General features: G+C 31.7%; 2 protein-coding genes across 5 annotated transcripts; one reads left to right on the top strand and one right to left on the bottom strand.

The window, feature by feature from the left end:
- The first annotated feature begins 5,808 nt into the window (after window positions 1-5,808).
- LOC136229980 (probable xyloglucan endotransglucosylase/hydrolase protein 6) lies at window positions 5,809-8,188 on the top strand. Its single transcript, XM_066018869.1, has 4 exons — window positions 5,809-6,012; window positions 6,087-6,187; window positions 6,270-6,466; window positions 7,540-8,188. Exons 1-4 carry the CDS (start codon window positions 5,838-5,840, stop codon window positions 7,928-7,930), a joined length of 864 nt encoding a protein of 287 aa, XP_065874941.1. The 5' UTR covers window positions 5,809-5,837; the 3' UTR covers window positions 7,931-8,188.
- A 2,661-nt stretch (window positions 8,189-10,849) lies between these two features.
- LOC136230122 (uncharacterized) lies at window positions 10,850-17,455 on the bottom strand. Of its 4 annotated transcripts, none has more exons than XM_066019060.1 (11): window positions 17,281-17,455; window positions 17,130-17,201; window positions 16,354-16,424; window positions 14,397-14,475; window positions 14,237-14,311; window positions 13,951-14,065; window positions 13,459-13,516; window positions 13,309-13,380; window positions 12,521-12,651; window positions 12,317-12,440; window positions 10,850-11,518 (listed from the first exon to the last, which is right to left on the bottom strand). In XM_066019060.1, the coding sequence occupies exons 4-11, from the start codon at window positions 14,427-14,429 to the stop codon at window positions 11,440-11,442; spliced, it is 687 nt and encodes a 228-aa protein (XP_065875132.1). In that variant the 5' UTR covers window positions 14,430-14,475; window positions 16,354-16,424; window positions 17,130-17,201; window positions 17,281-17,455; the 3' UTR covers window positions 10,850-11,439. The 4 variants fall into 4 exon arrangements, with proteins under 4 accessions (XP_065875132.1, XP_065875131.1, XP_065875133.1 ...); XM_066019059.1 differs by having other exon boundaries at window positions 17,315-17,455; XM_066019061.1 differs by lacking the exon at window positions 16,354-16,424.
- Between the last annotated feature and the right edge of the window lie 1,100 nt (window positions 17,456-18,555).

Below are 18,555 nucleotides of genomic sequence, written 5' to 3'. Positions count from 1 at the left end.
CGAGGTTCATAATTACATAGAGTATAATCGTAGTTAGGTATAAAACTAATCCAACTTGTAAATGTTAGTGACATAATTGTACCATTTATGGCATTAGAAGTATAATTGCTATTAACTATCAACTTTTTAGAGGTATTTTTTACATCTTATCCCATTATAATATGCTTGATATACGAAATAGAAAATTAGACATGTAATTACAAGAATAAAAGATTTCATTAGTTTAACTATTTTATCTACGTATAATGGTATGAAAGACACTAATACCTCTTGGGTTGCAGCATGTACAACTGAGGTTGTTCAAAACTCGTATTCTCGATCGTTTGGTCCAAGAGGCTTTGATACCATGTCAGGAAACTGATTGAACTAAAAGTTTAAGCTGATAGTTAATGTCCAATTATAGATCTTATATTAATCTCTAGCAGTTAAAATGTGTTTAGTTACTTCATTTTCACATTCTCTTTGCCTTTTCACTTTAAAAGATGGAGCTCTAAGTGTTTGTGGTTGAAATAGAAAATTGTTTTAACCTTTTAGGAGAAAAGTTGAAAGTTTATGTTTCTTATCCTCACTACTTCCCTTTTCCATTTTATGAAGATTAAACTTTTTTTTTTGTCTGTCAGATTTTTCAGATATATTATTAAGATTAATGATAACAGAAAATTGTATGTTGTTAGTAGCGAAATTATGGACAATTATATATAGCTTTTCTTTTATGATATAGATGCCTAAATTTATATTTTTCCTTTTCACTTTATGGACTTCTTTATTTCTTACATTTAGAGTTGGGATTTTATTGTTGGGGGTAATTATGGGTCTTCATAGATGAATCCATTTTAATCAAAATTCAATCCTTGTTGTCACAAGCCAATCCAACTCATTGATATTCCACAAAGCTAGATTGGATTACTTTTGGATCAATCCATGAATTGCTTTCACTATTATTTTAACTGCATTAAGCGTGTTTGTTTCAGTTTTTTTTTAGAGGAGCGTTTAACGTTTCACTCCAAATTGTAAGAATGTAGTGTTTGGTTAGATTTCTACTACAACATCTTTTATATATACATTTTTTTTATGAAAACTGCAGCGTTTTAGAGCTTTCTATAAATAGCTCCAAATATGAGTTTTATTTGTGAAAAATCATTTATATATATTTGATGCTTAGAATTATTTTTTTAATTTTCAAACATATTTATTCTTTAATATTATTCATATTTCTATAACATTATTGTCAAAAAATAAGATTTTGTCCGATTCAATAAATTTTTTATTGTTAGTTTTTATTTAGTTATTTTTTATGAATTTGCATTGCATTTTTTATTCGGTCAATTCCAAATATAACTATGTGGTTTCGTCGATTTATAAATGAGTGTTTATGATCTTTTGTTTGCTGCTAAAAGAAGACTAAAGTCCTCTCCATTAGAAAAATTAATAACTTTTAGGTTGATATTATAAATTTTGATCATTGATAACCTCAAATTAAAAAATCTAAAAATTAAAATATGTCAATATTGGATATTTTATATACTAACAACAACAATTCATCTTTTTCTTTTTCCTTATTTTTTTTCATTTTTTTTCCATTTATTCCTCACTTTTTCTAAAAAAAAAAAGAGGTACAATAAAAAGGGAGAAAAATGGGGAAAATAGAGAATAAATGAGAGAAAAACAGTAAAAATTAGAAATAAAAAAAAACACGAAAAAAAATTAAATAACTTATTATGTATGGAAATTATATATATATATATATATGGATTATGGACAATTAAAGTACTTTTCAGTATTTGAACAGTAATAATTGTTAGATTCTATAATTAAAATTTATAAAGATGACTGCCTGCACTTATTGCCAATCGAAATATTACAATTCAGCCAATAAAGGTCATATACCAACCCATCACTTCCAATTAATTGCTCACCCAAGGGTTAATATGCATATTTGCCCTTATGTTTTCTCGAAAAAACAGATTTGCCCTTAAATCAAATAAACCCACAAAACTATCCCTGAATTTTTCATAAACTTGCAATTATACCCTAATCTGACGGAACTGCTAAACGGCGATGACATCAAAGCTTCTTATCTCCAGAAAAACTTCAGAAAAGAACAACCAATCACAAACAGAAAAAAATATGCACATTCAATTTATTAAAAGCAAGTTAGAAGAACAGATTGGTCAAAATTTATTTTCATAAAAGCTCAATCAACCTAATAAAATGGCGTCTAAACCTCCTAATTAATCCAAAAGCAATAGCAATAGAAAACAATAAGAAACCAAATGAATTTTGATTGTCGTCATCCAATTTTTTTGGAGACAAGAAGGTTTGATGTCATCGCCGTTTAGCAGCTCCGTCAGATTAGGGTATAATTGCAGGTTTATGGAAAATTCAGGGATAGTTTTGTGGGTTTATTTGATTTAAGGGTAAATCTGTTTTTCCGCGAAAACACATGGGCAAATATGTGTATTATATCACACTAAGACCTTCACCACAAATCTTAATTTTTATGATTTTAGGAATGTACCAGTAAAAAGGTTCCTAAATTCGAGGAGCAATCTTGGTCTTCCATTTCTCTTTTTTTGCTCCAACTTTTATAGCATGAAGAACTAGAATTCCATAAAAAAAAAACGTGGGTCAAAAGTAGTTCGAGCTGTTGAAAAATTCATTTAGCCATCATATATGTTTTCCTATCATCTGATATACTGTTTTGTTTTGGCTCTATGAAATAGTCCACGAACTTTTAAAGAATAAAGTAATTAAGATTTTAAATTAGTTCAGCCCGATTCTCTGGATTTTTACTCCTAAAAATCAGGTCTTTCTTAAGAATGTAGTACTGAAAAATAGGAATCAAGTGCCTTGTTGTCCACCAATTTCCTCTTAAATCTCTATTTTTATTTTCTTGATTGTTTTAGAAACAAACAGTTTATTATTTTAATGATAACATAGGTGAAAAGAAATAAAGTGTAATTTTTGTTTTATGCCCTATAATATGTTTGTGTATAGTATTATATAAGTGTGAGGAGGCTATTTAATGAATGCAACTTGGATTAAACATCACTTACTATCTTTATAATTTCCAAATTTATTCTTATTATTTTTGGGAATGCAAATTGAGAAGAGATTCTTGGGGTGTAATTGGAAATTGCTGCGATAAAATAGAATATAAGTTGTAGGGTTGAAATTAGAGACATCAATCCAATACGTAAGAGCATATTCAACAACCTTTTAGTTTGGCTCTTAATTTAAAATTTGAGAAAAGAGAGTTAAAAATCAGTTCCAACAGTCTTTTATTGACTCCTCAAATCACTAAAAGTCTCATCATCATCTCTATTGATAGATAGTCTCTCTCTTCAGCTCTTAGTGTCTTCTTAATTTATCTTTTTATTAATAATTTACTATTGAAGAGTCCATCTCCTTTTTTCACTATTGGTAGATAGAACAATAATTAATAATTTTAATAATAAAATAATAAATAATGAGTGAATATGAGGAATATTGTTTGGGGTCTTAGTCATTCTTAAATCACTAAAAGTCAATTATTTAAATTATTTTTAGAGAGTTCACTAAGAATCTCTTGGAGATGCTCTTAATTAGCAAAGTAAGATGATGAATAAGAATATTTTAGAGTTTAGTGACGAGGTATCTTAAGTGTGCAATTATTTTGACCTATTTATAAAATATTGAGAAACAGTTTAAGAAAAAGTTGGTATATGTGCCTTAGCTGATGCCATTGACACATGTAAAGACGTAAGGGAAGTATATTGTATGCCATTGACACATGTAAAGATCAAGTTGCTGATATATTCACGCAGCCTTTGGAGTTTGAAGATTTCAACAGATTTAAAGTTTGAAGATTTCAGTTGATATATTCACTAAGGTTTTGGTGTTACTAAAGGATAAAAAATTTATAATTTTAAGGGGGTGTGTTGAAATTAATAGAGTCTTTAATTTGGTTCATTGTATTGTCCAAGATTCACGTATGTATTTATTAAGAGTTGTATTGTTTCTCATAGGGTTATCCGTGTTTACTGAGAGTTATGTTTCTTACCAATGGTCATGTTTGTAATTTATAAATACCTATCAGTACAAGCAGTAAGGCAAGAGAATTTTCTTCCAACAATTATACTCTTCATCTGTACCTCTGTAAGTCTTTTTTTGATCCAACAAAAACCTCTCCCAAATTTTGTTGCAAATTAAAAATAGTCCGACTAGTTGTTGATGGAGGTACCGATGCTAAGAATTTGGTGCAAACCCGATGTCTCAATGATCCCAAATATGGATTGATACGACCTCCAAACTTTCAACTGAATATGAAGTTATAGCGTGACTAAGATTGTTGGAAACATCTGACACAAAAGTGTCTTGTTGATGCCAGCCAGCTCTATCTGATCTTTATAATTTCGAGCGTAAACGGAGGGATCTATGTATCCTTTTAAGCTCCCTATGTGGAGAGGAATGAAAGTTCTTTCTCTAAGATTGGCAACATAGGAACTCGATATTGACCCAATAGGAATTTGACTGCCTATTCTATGTCGAATATATTTGGGTTCTATACCTCCGAACGCTGCCAAGGAGTGGGTCCATCATATACTCGACATAAGGAATATTATTGAGGGATCTGAAAGAAAGGTCCATATTTAGCAAACTATCTAGTTGTGTTTGGAACGACCCTTATGTAAGTGGTCAAGGATTTGAGCAATGTTGTGGCATTTGTCCTACATCTTTTATTCCATGAGTTTGAGTAGAATGATATGTCTTTACAAGAAGCATGTTGCTTCCACCTCCCATTGTGTTCATTAGAGTAAAAAGGAATAAATTTTTAGAAAAATTCAGAACTATGAATGGTTCAGCGCTCTCTATAGGAGTCTGAAATAGGTTATTTAAAGTGACTCCTTTCATGGTAGTTGGAGCACTACTAATGTGGCTTTCCATCTCGTTCATCCGTGAAGATGTTTTTGCGAATATATTTGTGAAACTATTGGAGTCTTCTTGGCTCATATTATCTGCTACCTTTATCAGGAATTGCTCCATAGTTTTAACAATGGGAGGCATTCTGACATTCTCCACGTTGGAGATTTGAGTACATTGGATTCAATACTTGATGATTCATGGTAGTTTCTCATGTACACGTTTGACGCACCAATGATGAGTTTACCTCGTTAGATCCAGATATGACTTCAAAGAAGATTAAGTTTGATCATGCAAGATAAAGAGGAGTTGGAATCTGACAGGGACTCTCCGACACTCAAATTAGTGTATGTTTGATATAAGTCTCCATATTTAAAACAATAACACTACTTTGTCGTAACGTAATACGTACCTTGAGGGTCTTTCTTTCTTTGAATTAGGAATTAAAAAATCCCAAAGAGAATACAATTCGTTTAATAAACGAGCTAATCCCACTAGTCTAAAACTCCTAATTAGAATAAAACTGAACTATTCTAATTTGTAACAGAGAGATTCTAAAAGCTCCTTCAGGACATGTACCCGATCTAACATAGAAAATCCGGTCTAAAATTCTTCATGAACTCGACGAAAATATTTCCGGATGTTATCAATGTAATTTACATTTTGAAATATATATAAAAAAATGTAATTATAAAAGAAGAAAAATAGTTATAATGAAGAAAAGATTGTTATTGGTATATAAAAATGAAGAATGAGAAAATAGAAATAAAATGGTAAATGGGGTAGGGCCAAATGATAGCTGGAGTTGAAAGCAAAATCCCCCCAATGTTGCTTTCAGTTTGAATGTAGCACTCTACTTGTAATTTCACTTATACTATAAATACCATACACACTCCTCTCTTTAACCCATAACTTTAATTTACTAATTATCAAGAATGTATCCCAAATCCAATTATTTCTTTTATGCTCTTGCATTTGCATTTTCTATCTCTTCAGTTTCAGCCAAACCAGCAACTTTCCTTCAAGATTTCAGAGTCACCTGGTCTGAATCCCATATTAAGCAACTTGATGGAGGCAGAGCTATCCAACTTGTTCTAGACCAAAACTCAGGTTCTAATTTAACATTAAATATATACTCATGTCGTTTTATACATATTTAATTCACATTTTTTTTGCGTTTTCAGGATGTGGGTTTGCCTCCAAGTATCAGTACTTGTTTGGTCGTGTTAGCATGAGAATCAAGCTTGTTCCTGGAGATTCTGCCGGAACTGTCACCGCTTTCTATGTAAGTTTAGTTCTTGTAATAAGAATGGTTTTTGGGTTAATTTTGGTTCAGTCTGTGAAATTCTAATTTTTTATATTTGTAGATGAATTCGGACACGGACAATGTAAGAGATGAACTGGACTTTGAGTTCTTGGGGAATAGGACAGGACAACCTTACACAGTCCAAACAAACATCTATGCTCATGGAAAGGGTGATAGAGAGCAAAGGATTAACTTGTGGTTTGACCCTTCTGCTGACTTCCATCTCTACTCCATTCTTTGGAATCATCACCACATTGTGTAAGTTCATTTTATCTAATTAATATTGGGATTTACTTTGCCTAAATTTGGATCTCTCACACGTTAACATAATTAACATAATAGTAAAAGTTTTTTTTTTTTTTAAATCAATCCGATTAAAAGTTTTTAAACAAATCGTACTAACTTCATTTAATGGATTTCAACACATAAGAGCATCTCCAACAGTCTCTTAAATTGCCTTTTAAGTTAAAATTTGAGGAGAGAAAGTCAAAAATCTATTCCAACAACTTCTTAGCGAAAAAAAGCATCTACATCCTCTCTATTCTCTCTCCACCTCTCAATGCCTCCTTATTTTATTTTTTATTAATAATTTATTATTGAATAGTCTCTCGTTAATGTAACAATATTTAATAATTTTAATAATAAAATAATAAATAGAAGGTGAATATAAAAAGTATATGTATTAGTCGCTCTTAAATCACTAAGAGTCAATTATTTATCTTATTTTTAAAAAATAAACTAAAAATCTCTTGGAGATGCTCACAATATAATTTTTGTGGACGCTTCAAAGCTTCAAAATTCAAAAGGCTATTCATAAACAGTATTTACGAGGTTAAACTTTCTTCAAGCTCTAAATGATCTTGGCATAAAGAGAAATTAAAAAAAAGGAGTACAACCTACTTTTTATAAAAATAGATGAATATATTTTTTTTATTTTATCTTAAAACACTCTAACAAGAATTATTTTAAGGAGTATTATAAATTTTTCCTGGTACTAAAGGAGTATATTAAATATCTTAGGTTATTAAATTAGGGAGTTATTTGTTCTTATCCTCGTTTTGAAGTATTTTTTTTATGTGAGTAAGAGCTTTCTTTACAAGATAAGAATAAATTTGAAGTATCAATTTCAACATTTTGTTGTGTCAAATTATAGTATATAAAAAATGACACGTGCCATTTAACATGTTTTAACAAAAAAAAAAAAAAAAAAGCTAAGTTGAAGTACTAAAATAGACCCCCTTATATATGCATTAATATTGAAACTGAGATTTGCATTATGTAATAAATACAATTAGTTGGAAAGTAAAATGGGTAAAGTGTGGGGTTTGCAGTTTCTCTGTAGATGATGTACCTATAAGAGTATACAAAAACAATGAAGCAAAAGGAATCCCATTTCCCAAATTTCAAGGAATGGGTGTTTATTCTACTTTATGGGAAGCTGATGATTGGGCTACTAGAGGTGGTCTAGAAAAAATTGACTGGAGCAAAGCACCTTTCTACGCGTACTATAAAGATTTCGATATCGAAGGATGTCCGGTTCCAGGTCCAGCCAATTGCCCCTCTAATCCCGCTAATTGGTGGGAAAGTTCCACTTATCAATCCCTTAATGCTTTGCAAGCTAGAAGATACAGATGGGTCCGAGTCAACCACATGATCTATGATTACTGTACCGATAAATCTCGATACCCGGTCACCCCACCAGAATGCACGGCCGGAATATGAATGCCTACTCATAAATCGAAAAATTTCATTGCGGTTAATTCTGAATCTGTCACTATGTAAACCATAAGTGATTGTGTTATTATTGTGTTTTAAGAAAAAAAAGGCATGCAAGTTAAATTAAAATTGAAAAATGATAATTTGACTTGTAAGTGTATATATGGTTACGTGTATGTATATGGAGCACAAGATATTATTGTGTGAGAAAATGAATAAAGAAAGAAGTTTGTGAAAATGAATAAAGAAAGAAGTTTGTGAAAATGCAGAGAAATGTTAAATGGGTGGTATTGAGTGGTCCCTCTATAAGACACAGCTACAGAAGCAAAGTGCAATAATTTCAAGTCTTTAACATTATTTTGATTGCTCAACTTGTCGGTTCCTTTCCTACTCATATTTCCTCGGTTTCTACTTTCTGTGGCTATACACTATAGCTCTTAATTATTATATATAGGTATCAAATCAAAATAATGCCTAAATTACATTCATACTCACTAAAATCTGTTATTTTACTAAAATAAACTAAAATAAACCAATAAGAGAATAATATTCATCTTGCTACATTTTACTATTATATTTTTTAAAATGGTATTTCTATTCAAAATTATATGATTAAAATTAGGTCTAATATATTATCAGCTCATTGACCTTATCCAAAATAGTAGATTGACTTCTTGAACTTTGTAAGTGTCTCACCAACTCCCTAAATTGGCTTATTTCGTATAATTAGCTCTCTAAACTTGTCCATAAAAGTAGATTAGCTCCATAAACTTTGCAAGTGTCTCACCAGCTCCCTAAACTTGTTTATTCTGTAACAACTAAATACAAAAACTTATTAAACCTAAATTCTAAAAATACGTCTTCATCTATTCGAGAGGTAATTTTTCGCTTCTCCTACCTTTCAACCTATTATAAGAGTTAGTGTTGCAGGTTTGAGAGATTGAATGGATTAGGATCGAGAGTTAGTATTATGGTTTTTGTATTTAGTTGTTACAGAATAAACAAGTTTGTGGAGTTGGTGAGACACTTACAAAGTTCAGGGAGCCAATCTACTATTTTGGATAAGTTCAGGGAGCTATTGATGTATTAGGCCTTAAAATTAATAATTAAACTAATTAAAATTATTGGAAATTTAAAAAAAATATATATATAAAAAATTTAGGTTTTTATTTTAGTAAAATGTTAAATTGTAAATTAATTAGTATATATTAGAAAGTGTCTTATAATATCTAATATGCTATTAGGAATCTAAGTTTAAAGTTTTTGATTAGATAAAGATTTTACTTTTATTAGTAAACATTTAAGAATAATTTTATTGTTTAAATATATTTTGATATATTATAAAAACCTAAATTATAGTATATGTATATGAAATTTTTTAAAAGGTGATGAAGAATATAGATTATAAATAAAATAAAATAATAATCATAAAATAATAATTTCATTATTCGTTATTTTACACGATCAATTAAGTTTTAATACATATGTTACATAAACAGTTGGTTAAATCAATTAAATAAATAATAGCTATTTTTCAAATATGTCCAATATCTAAGCAATTTTGTATTTTGAATTTTTTGATTTTAAAATTATTTATAATATTGTTTTATTATTAGATATAAATAATTGTTTAGAGATAGCTCTAAAATGATTTGAAAAGGTGAAAAAGTGTTTTATGATAAGTTTAATTCTAAATAATTATAATTGTTGGTTTTAATTTGAGATTGTTAATTATCCAATCCATCATCCAATGATGAAAACACACTAAGTAATGATACTTTGTAAAAAACAAAATAACCATAGAAGGGCACCTTTCATTTTTTTTAATATAAGAGGCTATAATGTTAATAAATATAAAAGGTGAGTGATTTTTATTTATTAGATTTTGAAATTGAGCGATGAAAAGGGCAAAATTGAGTGAATACCGTGTGGATATAAATTTACCCCTTCTTTGGTACTGCTACTTATTTCCTCAGTTTCTATTTTGCAGGCCTACGAACTATAGGTCCTTAGGTAATGAAATGAAATATATGTATATAAAAATATTGTATTAAACTGGTTTTTTTATTTAAAGAAATATATTATAAGGTTTTATCATTGTCACTCTTTTGGTTCTCCTTATTTTTTAGATTCTTAAGTGTTATTTTTAACAAAATTTATTACAATTTTTAAAATATATCTCATTGTGTCATTTTTTGTTGTGAGTTTGTGATCTCCGACCACTAGTACCATCTACTATTCTTAAATCTCGGTAATAACATATAATTATTATTTTTTATAATTTTTTTTTATCTTCTATGTTACTTATTCTATGCAAATATGTTGAATTTTGTTAAAACTCGTTAGAAGCTCCATAAAAGCTCGGTTCGATCAAATTTAATCAAAGCTCGGCTCGATCAAAACTCGTCATCAAAGAGATATAGGGTTCGGACCAAATCTTTCGTTTGCTAGAAGTCCTTTTGGTCTTAGGATTTCCTTCTCCGGTTAGAAATCTTGTCCTAAGAGAAATCCATTTGCCATGTGGAACTTTAGTTGTATCGAACATTCACTTATGGGGGAATATAAACTTCTAAAGGATCTAAAGGTTTGTTTTATACACGTGGCATAATAATATTAAGGGCTGTAGCGATATGATGTGTACGATATCATCTTCCTATTATTATCAACACCCTACAAACCCAAGAAAGGCGATTTGGTAATGGGAAATTAAAATTGGGTATGAAATTATGATTCTCTGCTATGTGGGTTTCTTCTGAACCCGAAAGCAACAATTACATCAATGGGCATTTGGATTCAAACAACTTCATTAATCTACATATTCCCCATCATCACTAAGCTTCAGTGAATCAACAGGGGTAGGAAATCAATTAGGAGCCAACAAGCCAAAAAAGGCAAAACTCGTAGAAATTGTAGGAATGGTAAAGATTGTATACATAGTGTATAATCTATTTTTCAAAATTGACAAAGCTAAGTGTATGATAGGTCCAACTATAAGTACAAAGTGTCAACTGGAAAAACGAGAAAGCCTAACAACTATAAGTACAAAGTGTCAACTGGAAAAACGAGAAAGCCTAACTTAGGCGTACAATTATATATTAAGTCTAAAGAAAAGGAAGACGGAATGATATAGCAATACCATAGCATGCCCTAAGTGCCACTTGAATTGGATGACAAATATTAAACAGAAAATACCAATCATTAAGCTTTTGGCTCAACAAACCCTCTGTTTCATCGTTGAAGGTATACCCTTTATATGATTGCCTCAACGAATTAGACTTGTGCAATAACTAGATGACACCAACCAAATTACGCAAGAAAACAAAGCTGTCGACGGTGGTTGGACTCAGCTGTCCAAAGTGGAGGACCATCCTTTCAATACTGAATGTCATTTGCCAAACATATCAAACACGTTTAACTGCTTGCATTTGGACGTCTCCCAACTTAATCAAGGACATAATAATAACTGAGTTGAGGATCATTCAGAAATTCGGCAACTCTGTTGTCAAGGTGCAAGCTTAGTTCTTCGAGTCATTCATTTTAACTGCAACAGGCTCTGAACAATAGGGGCAATTCCCAAACAAGACATTATATGATCTGCAAAATATTAACAAATGCATTCACACCAATAACTCAATTCACTAACTACCTAAAAACAAAGTAGAAAACACATGCCACTGTATGTTTCTCTGCCTCTGACAGAATTATTGAATACCAATTATTACCATGAATGTTTCTTCTGGAGAGTTAAGGTAATTCAGCTCTCAAACAACAATCGATATATATGCATTTGCATAATAAAGATCAGCGGATAATCAAAAGTGAAATTCATTGTCGAGTGAGGTTGCCATAAGCAGCAAGCCTTCTTAATCTGTGTCGACAATAAGTGATGTTACATTTACCGCATGTTAATGTTTCATTCTTTACAGATTGGCCATAGTGATGGCTCCAGTTATCTATTTATAAAACAACAATAAATTCAGAGAGGATGAAATCAGAACAGATATTGAAAGGAGCTCATACATCCTCTCATTCCTATACACCCCTTTTGAGTACAATTTCCGTAACTGTCAAAGAAAGTGGCAGCAGTCTAGTCCTCTGTCAAAATTGATTCAATTTTATAGTTGCATCCCTAAAAATTGACCCGTTTTGGGGGTCCTCACTATATGCTCATGTGCAAGAAAAGAAATTGAGAAGGACAAGTGGATGATAGCAAGATTGAAGATTTGGGTGGGCTGGTGCTACCGTTCGATGGGCCATGACAATATGGTAGAAAGAAACACAGAAAACAAAAATTTGAAAGAACAGTGTTATAAAATACAGAGAACAGCAGCTATAGCCGTGCATATGTAGGAAAAAAATAAAGGATCCGTTCTAAAAAATGAATGAACATACTGCCTTGTTGTTGTAATAGAGCGTAGCCAGTCCCCAAGACAAACACTATGAAATGCCCTGTTGCAGTTGATATTATCACATGTATAATCCGTTTCAGTTCCACTCCTAGGTCCAAGCTCTTCATCTGCATTAACATATCAAAATCAACAAAAAGTACACTAATAAGTGCCTTACATGTATATACTATATGCAGTATAACATTACCAATTGGAAGCCGTTGAGCATAACAGATTCCACACTCCGTTTGCTGATCACTCGTCTGTGCATCTAGCCGCTTTGGCAGTTCAGTTTCCAGAATGGATGAGAGATTTTCAAGGAATGTTCTGTTCTTTGTCCTTTGAAAAATTCAGGTGTATTCAGGGAGTATTCACTTATTACCATAATGATCACGTTTTTTAAGAAAAGAAAGGAAAATCACTAGTTCAAAGAACCACAGCTAAGAAGTCAGCAAAATAAACAAACGAAAAATATGTACTCCCTTTGTTTCATTTTAATTGTCTTTTAAGGTTTTTACACACATATTAAGAAATCTATTAATTAGCCTAAAAAGTAGTTAAACATTACCTTATTACCCTCTTGCAATTAATGCTTACATTTCTCTGCAAATTTCTTTTCTCTTAATATATGAGGACAAAGTTGGAAAACACACATTTAATGCTCCTTGTAAAGTGTAAAACGTCAAATAATTTGAAACAAAAAAATTTCCTCAAAACGACAATTATTATGAAACGGAGGGAGTATTATTTAGGCTCCCAGTAGTTATAAGCTGAAGTCAGCTAATTTTTTTTAAAGATACTAGTAGCTTGCTGCTGGAAGGATTAAGAGAGATTAGATTAATTCTATATGGGGAAACAAGAACATCTATAAAAACCTGAATATAGTTATTTCTCTGAAAATTGAATGAGTAATACAAATACACCTAAACAAATTTGCATAATAAGTTTCAGAATTCATAATGCTGCAAATAACCAAACGAAGACTCATGATTGTACCATCCGTTGCTATTTCTCAGCCATAACTTTCTCAAAGAGTTTAAATTTGGATCTGAACCCAGGAAACGGTACCTAGCACAACCGGTAATTTCATCATTGATTCAAAATCAGAAGGTTAGTAGTAGTGACCAGAATTAGACAATAACTTACTCTGGTAACGATCTAGGATCTTTAGCATTTAAGAACAACATTATGATACAGTCAGTTCCTGAGAAAGAGAAATGCACAATTGTTACGTACAAGCGTAAAGCATCTAAGAAATTAATTAGTTTCTGTTTGATTTAATTAGTTACTTGGTTGTTTTCTTATGGCCTGCTTATAGCTTAGTATTATAGTTGTTATTTTGTATTCCCTAAACGATTAGCTATCAAGTTGTTAGCATCTTGTACTAGCTATAGTACTAGTATTTGTCTTTTCTGTAACCGTTACCACCTCATAGCTGGTACAACTATTTATATGAGGCCTATCCTATGATTGTGGGATGATTATGAAAGCAATGAATATTCTCATTCTTCCTTTCTTTCTTCTCTCTCCTTGACTCTATTCTCTCTTTGTACCCTATTCCTTTCTAAATTCTATTCAGTCAGCTCTATATCTGACAACAAACAAAAAGGAAATTGTCAGCAATAACACACAGTTTACCTATACTGATCTGGCGAAAAGACGTAGCGCGAGATTGGGGTTTTGGATCAACAACACAAAGAGAATTATCAATATCCTCCAAAGTGGACCAAAATTCTTGAAGTTTCTCCAAATGCTGATATATTTGCAGAAACAATAACAAGCTTGTTTTACACCTTTTGACAGTTTAACATGACCTACTCATAAGAAAGACTACGTACCCAAGAACTCAATGAAGACCAACGGTTTCTCTAGTAATAAAACTCAAGAAAGTTGCATTATTAGTTGTCATATATAAACATCATACCTGCTGGAACTGTTGCACCAAATCTTTCAATCTCGAATTCTTTGACCATTTGACATTGAATATATATGGTACGTCCTAGAAAAGAAAAACTTTTTAATTAAAAAAATATCAGTTAGGAAACATAAGAATAAAACACAACCGAGATTTTCCAGGGACCTACTGCTGAAACTGAAGGTGGAAAATTTGGATACATCCTATCCAATTGAACTTCAAGAATATGCACTCTTTCCCTTTTGTCTCTGGTACACATATACAAACAAATAAGAGAAATAAAATCACATAAAGAAAGGGTAAATTACACCCATGGCCACTCAACTTTGCCCTTACTAACATGATAGCTACTCAACTTCAAGATCAGATACTAAAAGTCGCTCAACTTTGCCCGTTACTAACTTAAAAGTCCCTTATGAAAGTAAAGGACCTCAAAATGATCGTTGATGACCTCAAAATAGTAAAGTACAAGAGGTTGTCAACGGTCATTTTGATCTGACATGATGGCTACTCAACTTCAAGATCAGACATAAAAGTTAACGGGCCGTATGTTTTACCTATTGTTTGCTGTAGGAAAAACAGAGATTCCCTCCTATTGGAAAAAGTTGATTTTCATGTGTAATACAGCAACGGTAGTTCCCTAACCTAACACCTAAAACTATCATTTTTAATATAAAAAGACAAACATGTGGAGAAAATAGAGTAAGCAAACACCCCCTTAAAGTTGTTTATAGCCACATTTCACATTGAACCATGTTTTCGATTTTCCAAATCACCATTTTCAGAGATTTCTCTCTCCAAACAACCACTTTCTCTCTCCTAACAAACAATATGCAAATGACCTCAAAACTAAAAATTTCAACATTGAAGTTCCTTAGAATATCATTTCTATTAGCTTTAAAATGGAGGGTTACCTGCTATTGGAGTGATCAAAGGTTAAAAGGACTTTTATGCTATTAAAGGGAAAATTTGAGTGACTTTTATGTCCAGTTTTGAAGTTGAGTGGCTATCATGTTAGTAAAGACAAAGTTGAGTGGCCATGGGTGTAATTTAGCCCATAAATAAATTCTGGATTCACCAACAATGTACAAAATATGGTAGCCTGGAGCACTGTCAACCCTTATCTTTCTTCCCCTATAATAGAACTATGTTGTTTGGTAATTTATTATGATCTTTCATATAAATATCCTTGATAGATGAAATTAAGAAGGCACAGGTGATAAGTTTCTAATAGAGACGAACTGTTTCGAAGATGGGGATTAGATTCTAACTAAGACATACAGAACATAAGACTCAATTCGCACAGATTTTGCTTGCACCTCTAGAATGGCAATCACATAAGATCAGAGTTATACTTCATTTCTTAAGACCAAATATTAATTCTGTCTTCTGAATCAAGAACTATGTGAAATTTTTTTGGGCGATTATACACCATGTGTTTTGCCTTAATTGAGATGTAAAAAGCTAGAAAATTTCAGCTGCTCTAGTCATAAACTTGAAGCGTATATGGCACTGTTCTCTTAATCATAGTTCTATGTACCCCAGAATCCCACAGCTCATCTAGGTAGTTATACTCACTAAGTAGGTGAGCTGAGGCAGCAAGTGGCAGATAATTCAAAAGAAATAATAATAATAATAACAATAATAAGATGAAGGGAAGTATTAAATTTCAGTGTCGTGATAAAGCTGCAGACCTTGTATTTATATCCGACTGGAAGCTTAAGAACAGGCTAGGTAGTAGAGAAATGAAGGGTTTGTAGAAGAAGTAAAAGTATGGTCATAAATCAAAAGGAACGAAGACAATTTCTTGAGATCAAGTGAAAATTAGACCAACTTAAGATGAGATAAAATTAATTTTTCATTGATCTTCCAGCTAATATAAATTGGCCCTGTCAGGGTCTTGACGTATAATTAGTCAAGCCCAGTTATCTTGCATATTAGCTGACTTCATTTCTATTTTTTAGTAAGTATATAGAGAATTTCTCAATAGAATAAAGGAAAAAGTGCTAAATTTAGCAATGTCGATAAGAGACTTAACTACATGAGAGGACAAATCCACCATAACAAACTTAGTAGGCAAAAGAAAACCCCTATCAGATTACAAGAAACTAGAAAGAATGTCTTACCTAACGCGAAAACTAAGAAATGTTAGATCTCCAGCCAAATTCACTAGATGCTCCCATCCAACCTCTTCTATCTATATGCAAGGAAAAATGACAACCCATAATCATCAACGAAGGAAACTTGAAAGCATTTATCAGCATTTGCAACAAGAAAATGCAACAGAATTTTGCAGATATATTTATAACATTGTGTGGATGCTGTAATCTTCTAACCTCAATTATTGGCTCATCAAAGAGAATTTTTGTTCACTGCCAAAAAGACATCTAAATGAATATAAATGAAAGTGCAGGGTTAACTTGAGCTACCCTGAATTCATACAGCATCCCTTCATTTCATCTATAATCAACATGCATCTCATTGATTAATCAACACCATCCAATTTCAACAAAGCTACTATGTCTAGTCTCCTAACTCCTCAACCAGAAACGAATATCAGTCTGAAAAAGACAACTGACATCAAATTGTCATTATATTTCTCGACTGAATGTGCACAAGCCATGTGAGAGCAGTAACACAAATATAGTCTTCTCTCTCTCTCTCTCTCTCTCTATTGCTTCCTTTCTGCTCTTAACCTCTCTTCTCAATCTCTCTCCTCTGTCCCGCATTCTCTCCCACTATCTTCTCTTCCTATTTGAACTTCGGTTCATAAAGGGATCATACAATCTTTGCAAACATATCCATTAACATACAAATGACATTTATTAACATATTCATTGCTTTAGAGTGACTGTTTTTTTCTATGCCAGACATATATGGAAATATAATGCGCAAAAATCACCTCTGAGTATATGGAGCGACAGATCGAAGACGAATTTGCTAACTCTTTGCATCTATTCTGTTCAGTAGATTCCTGCAACGAAAAGAAATGACAGTAAGTAACCGTATCTACTTGATATAGATAACCCTTTTTTAGGAATTTTATCAAACACCTAGTGGGCCTGCAACAGAGGGAATGGAAGGTACCATTCAATTTGGACAGGAGAACTCAGAATCACGTCTTTTGTTGATCTGTCTCCGAAGGGAAACGGCTACTAGTTTGCTGGCATTTCCGATTCTGTGCTATTTGAATGGGTAAAACGAAGTTGGCTTGTATTATTTCTTTTGTTCCCGCCAACGAGGGAAATAAAAACTTAATTGAATCGACTTTATAAGAATCAAAAAATTCTTTTAAAAAAAATTAAAAATAAAATTAAGGGATTTTTACAAAATTAGCTCAATAAAGAGTTTCATTTACATTTTTAGATCCATTACATTTATTGCACTAAATTCTCACTTACGTATCCATTTATTCAAAACACACTAATTCGTACAAACCCCTCACCTTCTCTTTACTCTTTGCGATAACACATGCGATTTTGCGAGGCGATTTGTGAAGCAAAAACGAACAGCGAATCATGGCGAAATCTAGATAGACAATGCAAAATGTTGATAAAACCATTCCTCCATCTCTTTGGTTTTTTGCATTATGTATTTCAACTAGGTTTTAGGTTTGATTTTATTGTGATTGAGCATGGATTTACGTTTGGTCAGTGTTAATGTTAATGGTATAATAATGATTTCGAACTCACTTAGAATTTGTTTGATTTATTGGTTTAGAAATCGATATATATATGGATTTAGAATTCATTTATGATACTTCGCATTTTATGAGTTTGTCTCTCAATTACCAAATTGCGAAGCAATAAACACTAAACTCTTATCTAAAACTTCGCATATATGTAAATAAGAAGTATTCCAATGAATTGTGAATCCATTTTTTTTTAGCAAAAAGGCTTGGCAAATAGGTAAATGCAAATATTTTTGATGAATAACGAAGCTTTTTTTTTTAGCAAAAGAGCTTCGCAAATAGATAAATGCGAAGACTTCTGATGAATTGTGATGCCATTTTTTACCAAAAGGGCTTCGCAAATAGGTAAATATGAAGCCTGCTAATTAAGTGCGAAGTCATTTTTTAGCAAAGAGTTTCGCAATATGGACATTACGAACATTCCACTTGGATTGCGGTTCACAATTGAATGAAATTGCGAATATTTTTTGCTTCGCAAATAGGTATATACGAAGCCTTCAAGTGAATTGTGAAGTTGTTTTGTTTTACAAAACAGAACTATTTTTACTTAAATGTAAATTGTAAGTATGAAATGCACATTGTATTGTCTGACATGCAAATATATTGTCTGAAATGCAAACAGTTTTTAATTTTACAA

Source organism: Euphorbia lathyris, chromosome 5 (assembly GCF_963576675.1).
Source record: "Euphorbia lathyris chromosome 5, ddEupLath1.1, whole genome shotgun sequence".
In the NCBI taxonomy this organism is placed as follows: domain Eukaryota; kingdom Viridiplantae; phylum Streptophyta; class Magnoliopsida; order Malpighiales; family Euphorbiaceae; genus Euphorbia; species Euphorbia lathyris.
The sequence above is the reverse complement of the archived record's forward strand: the minus strand, read 5'-3'. Positions and strand labels throughout refer to the sequence as shown.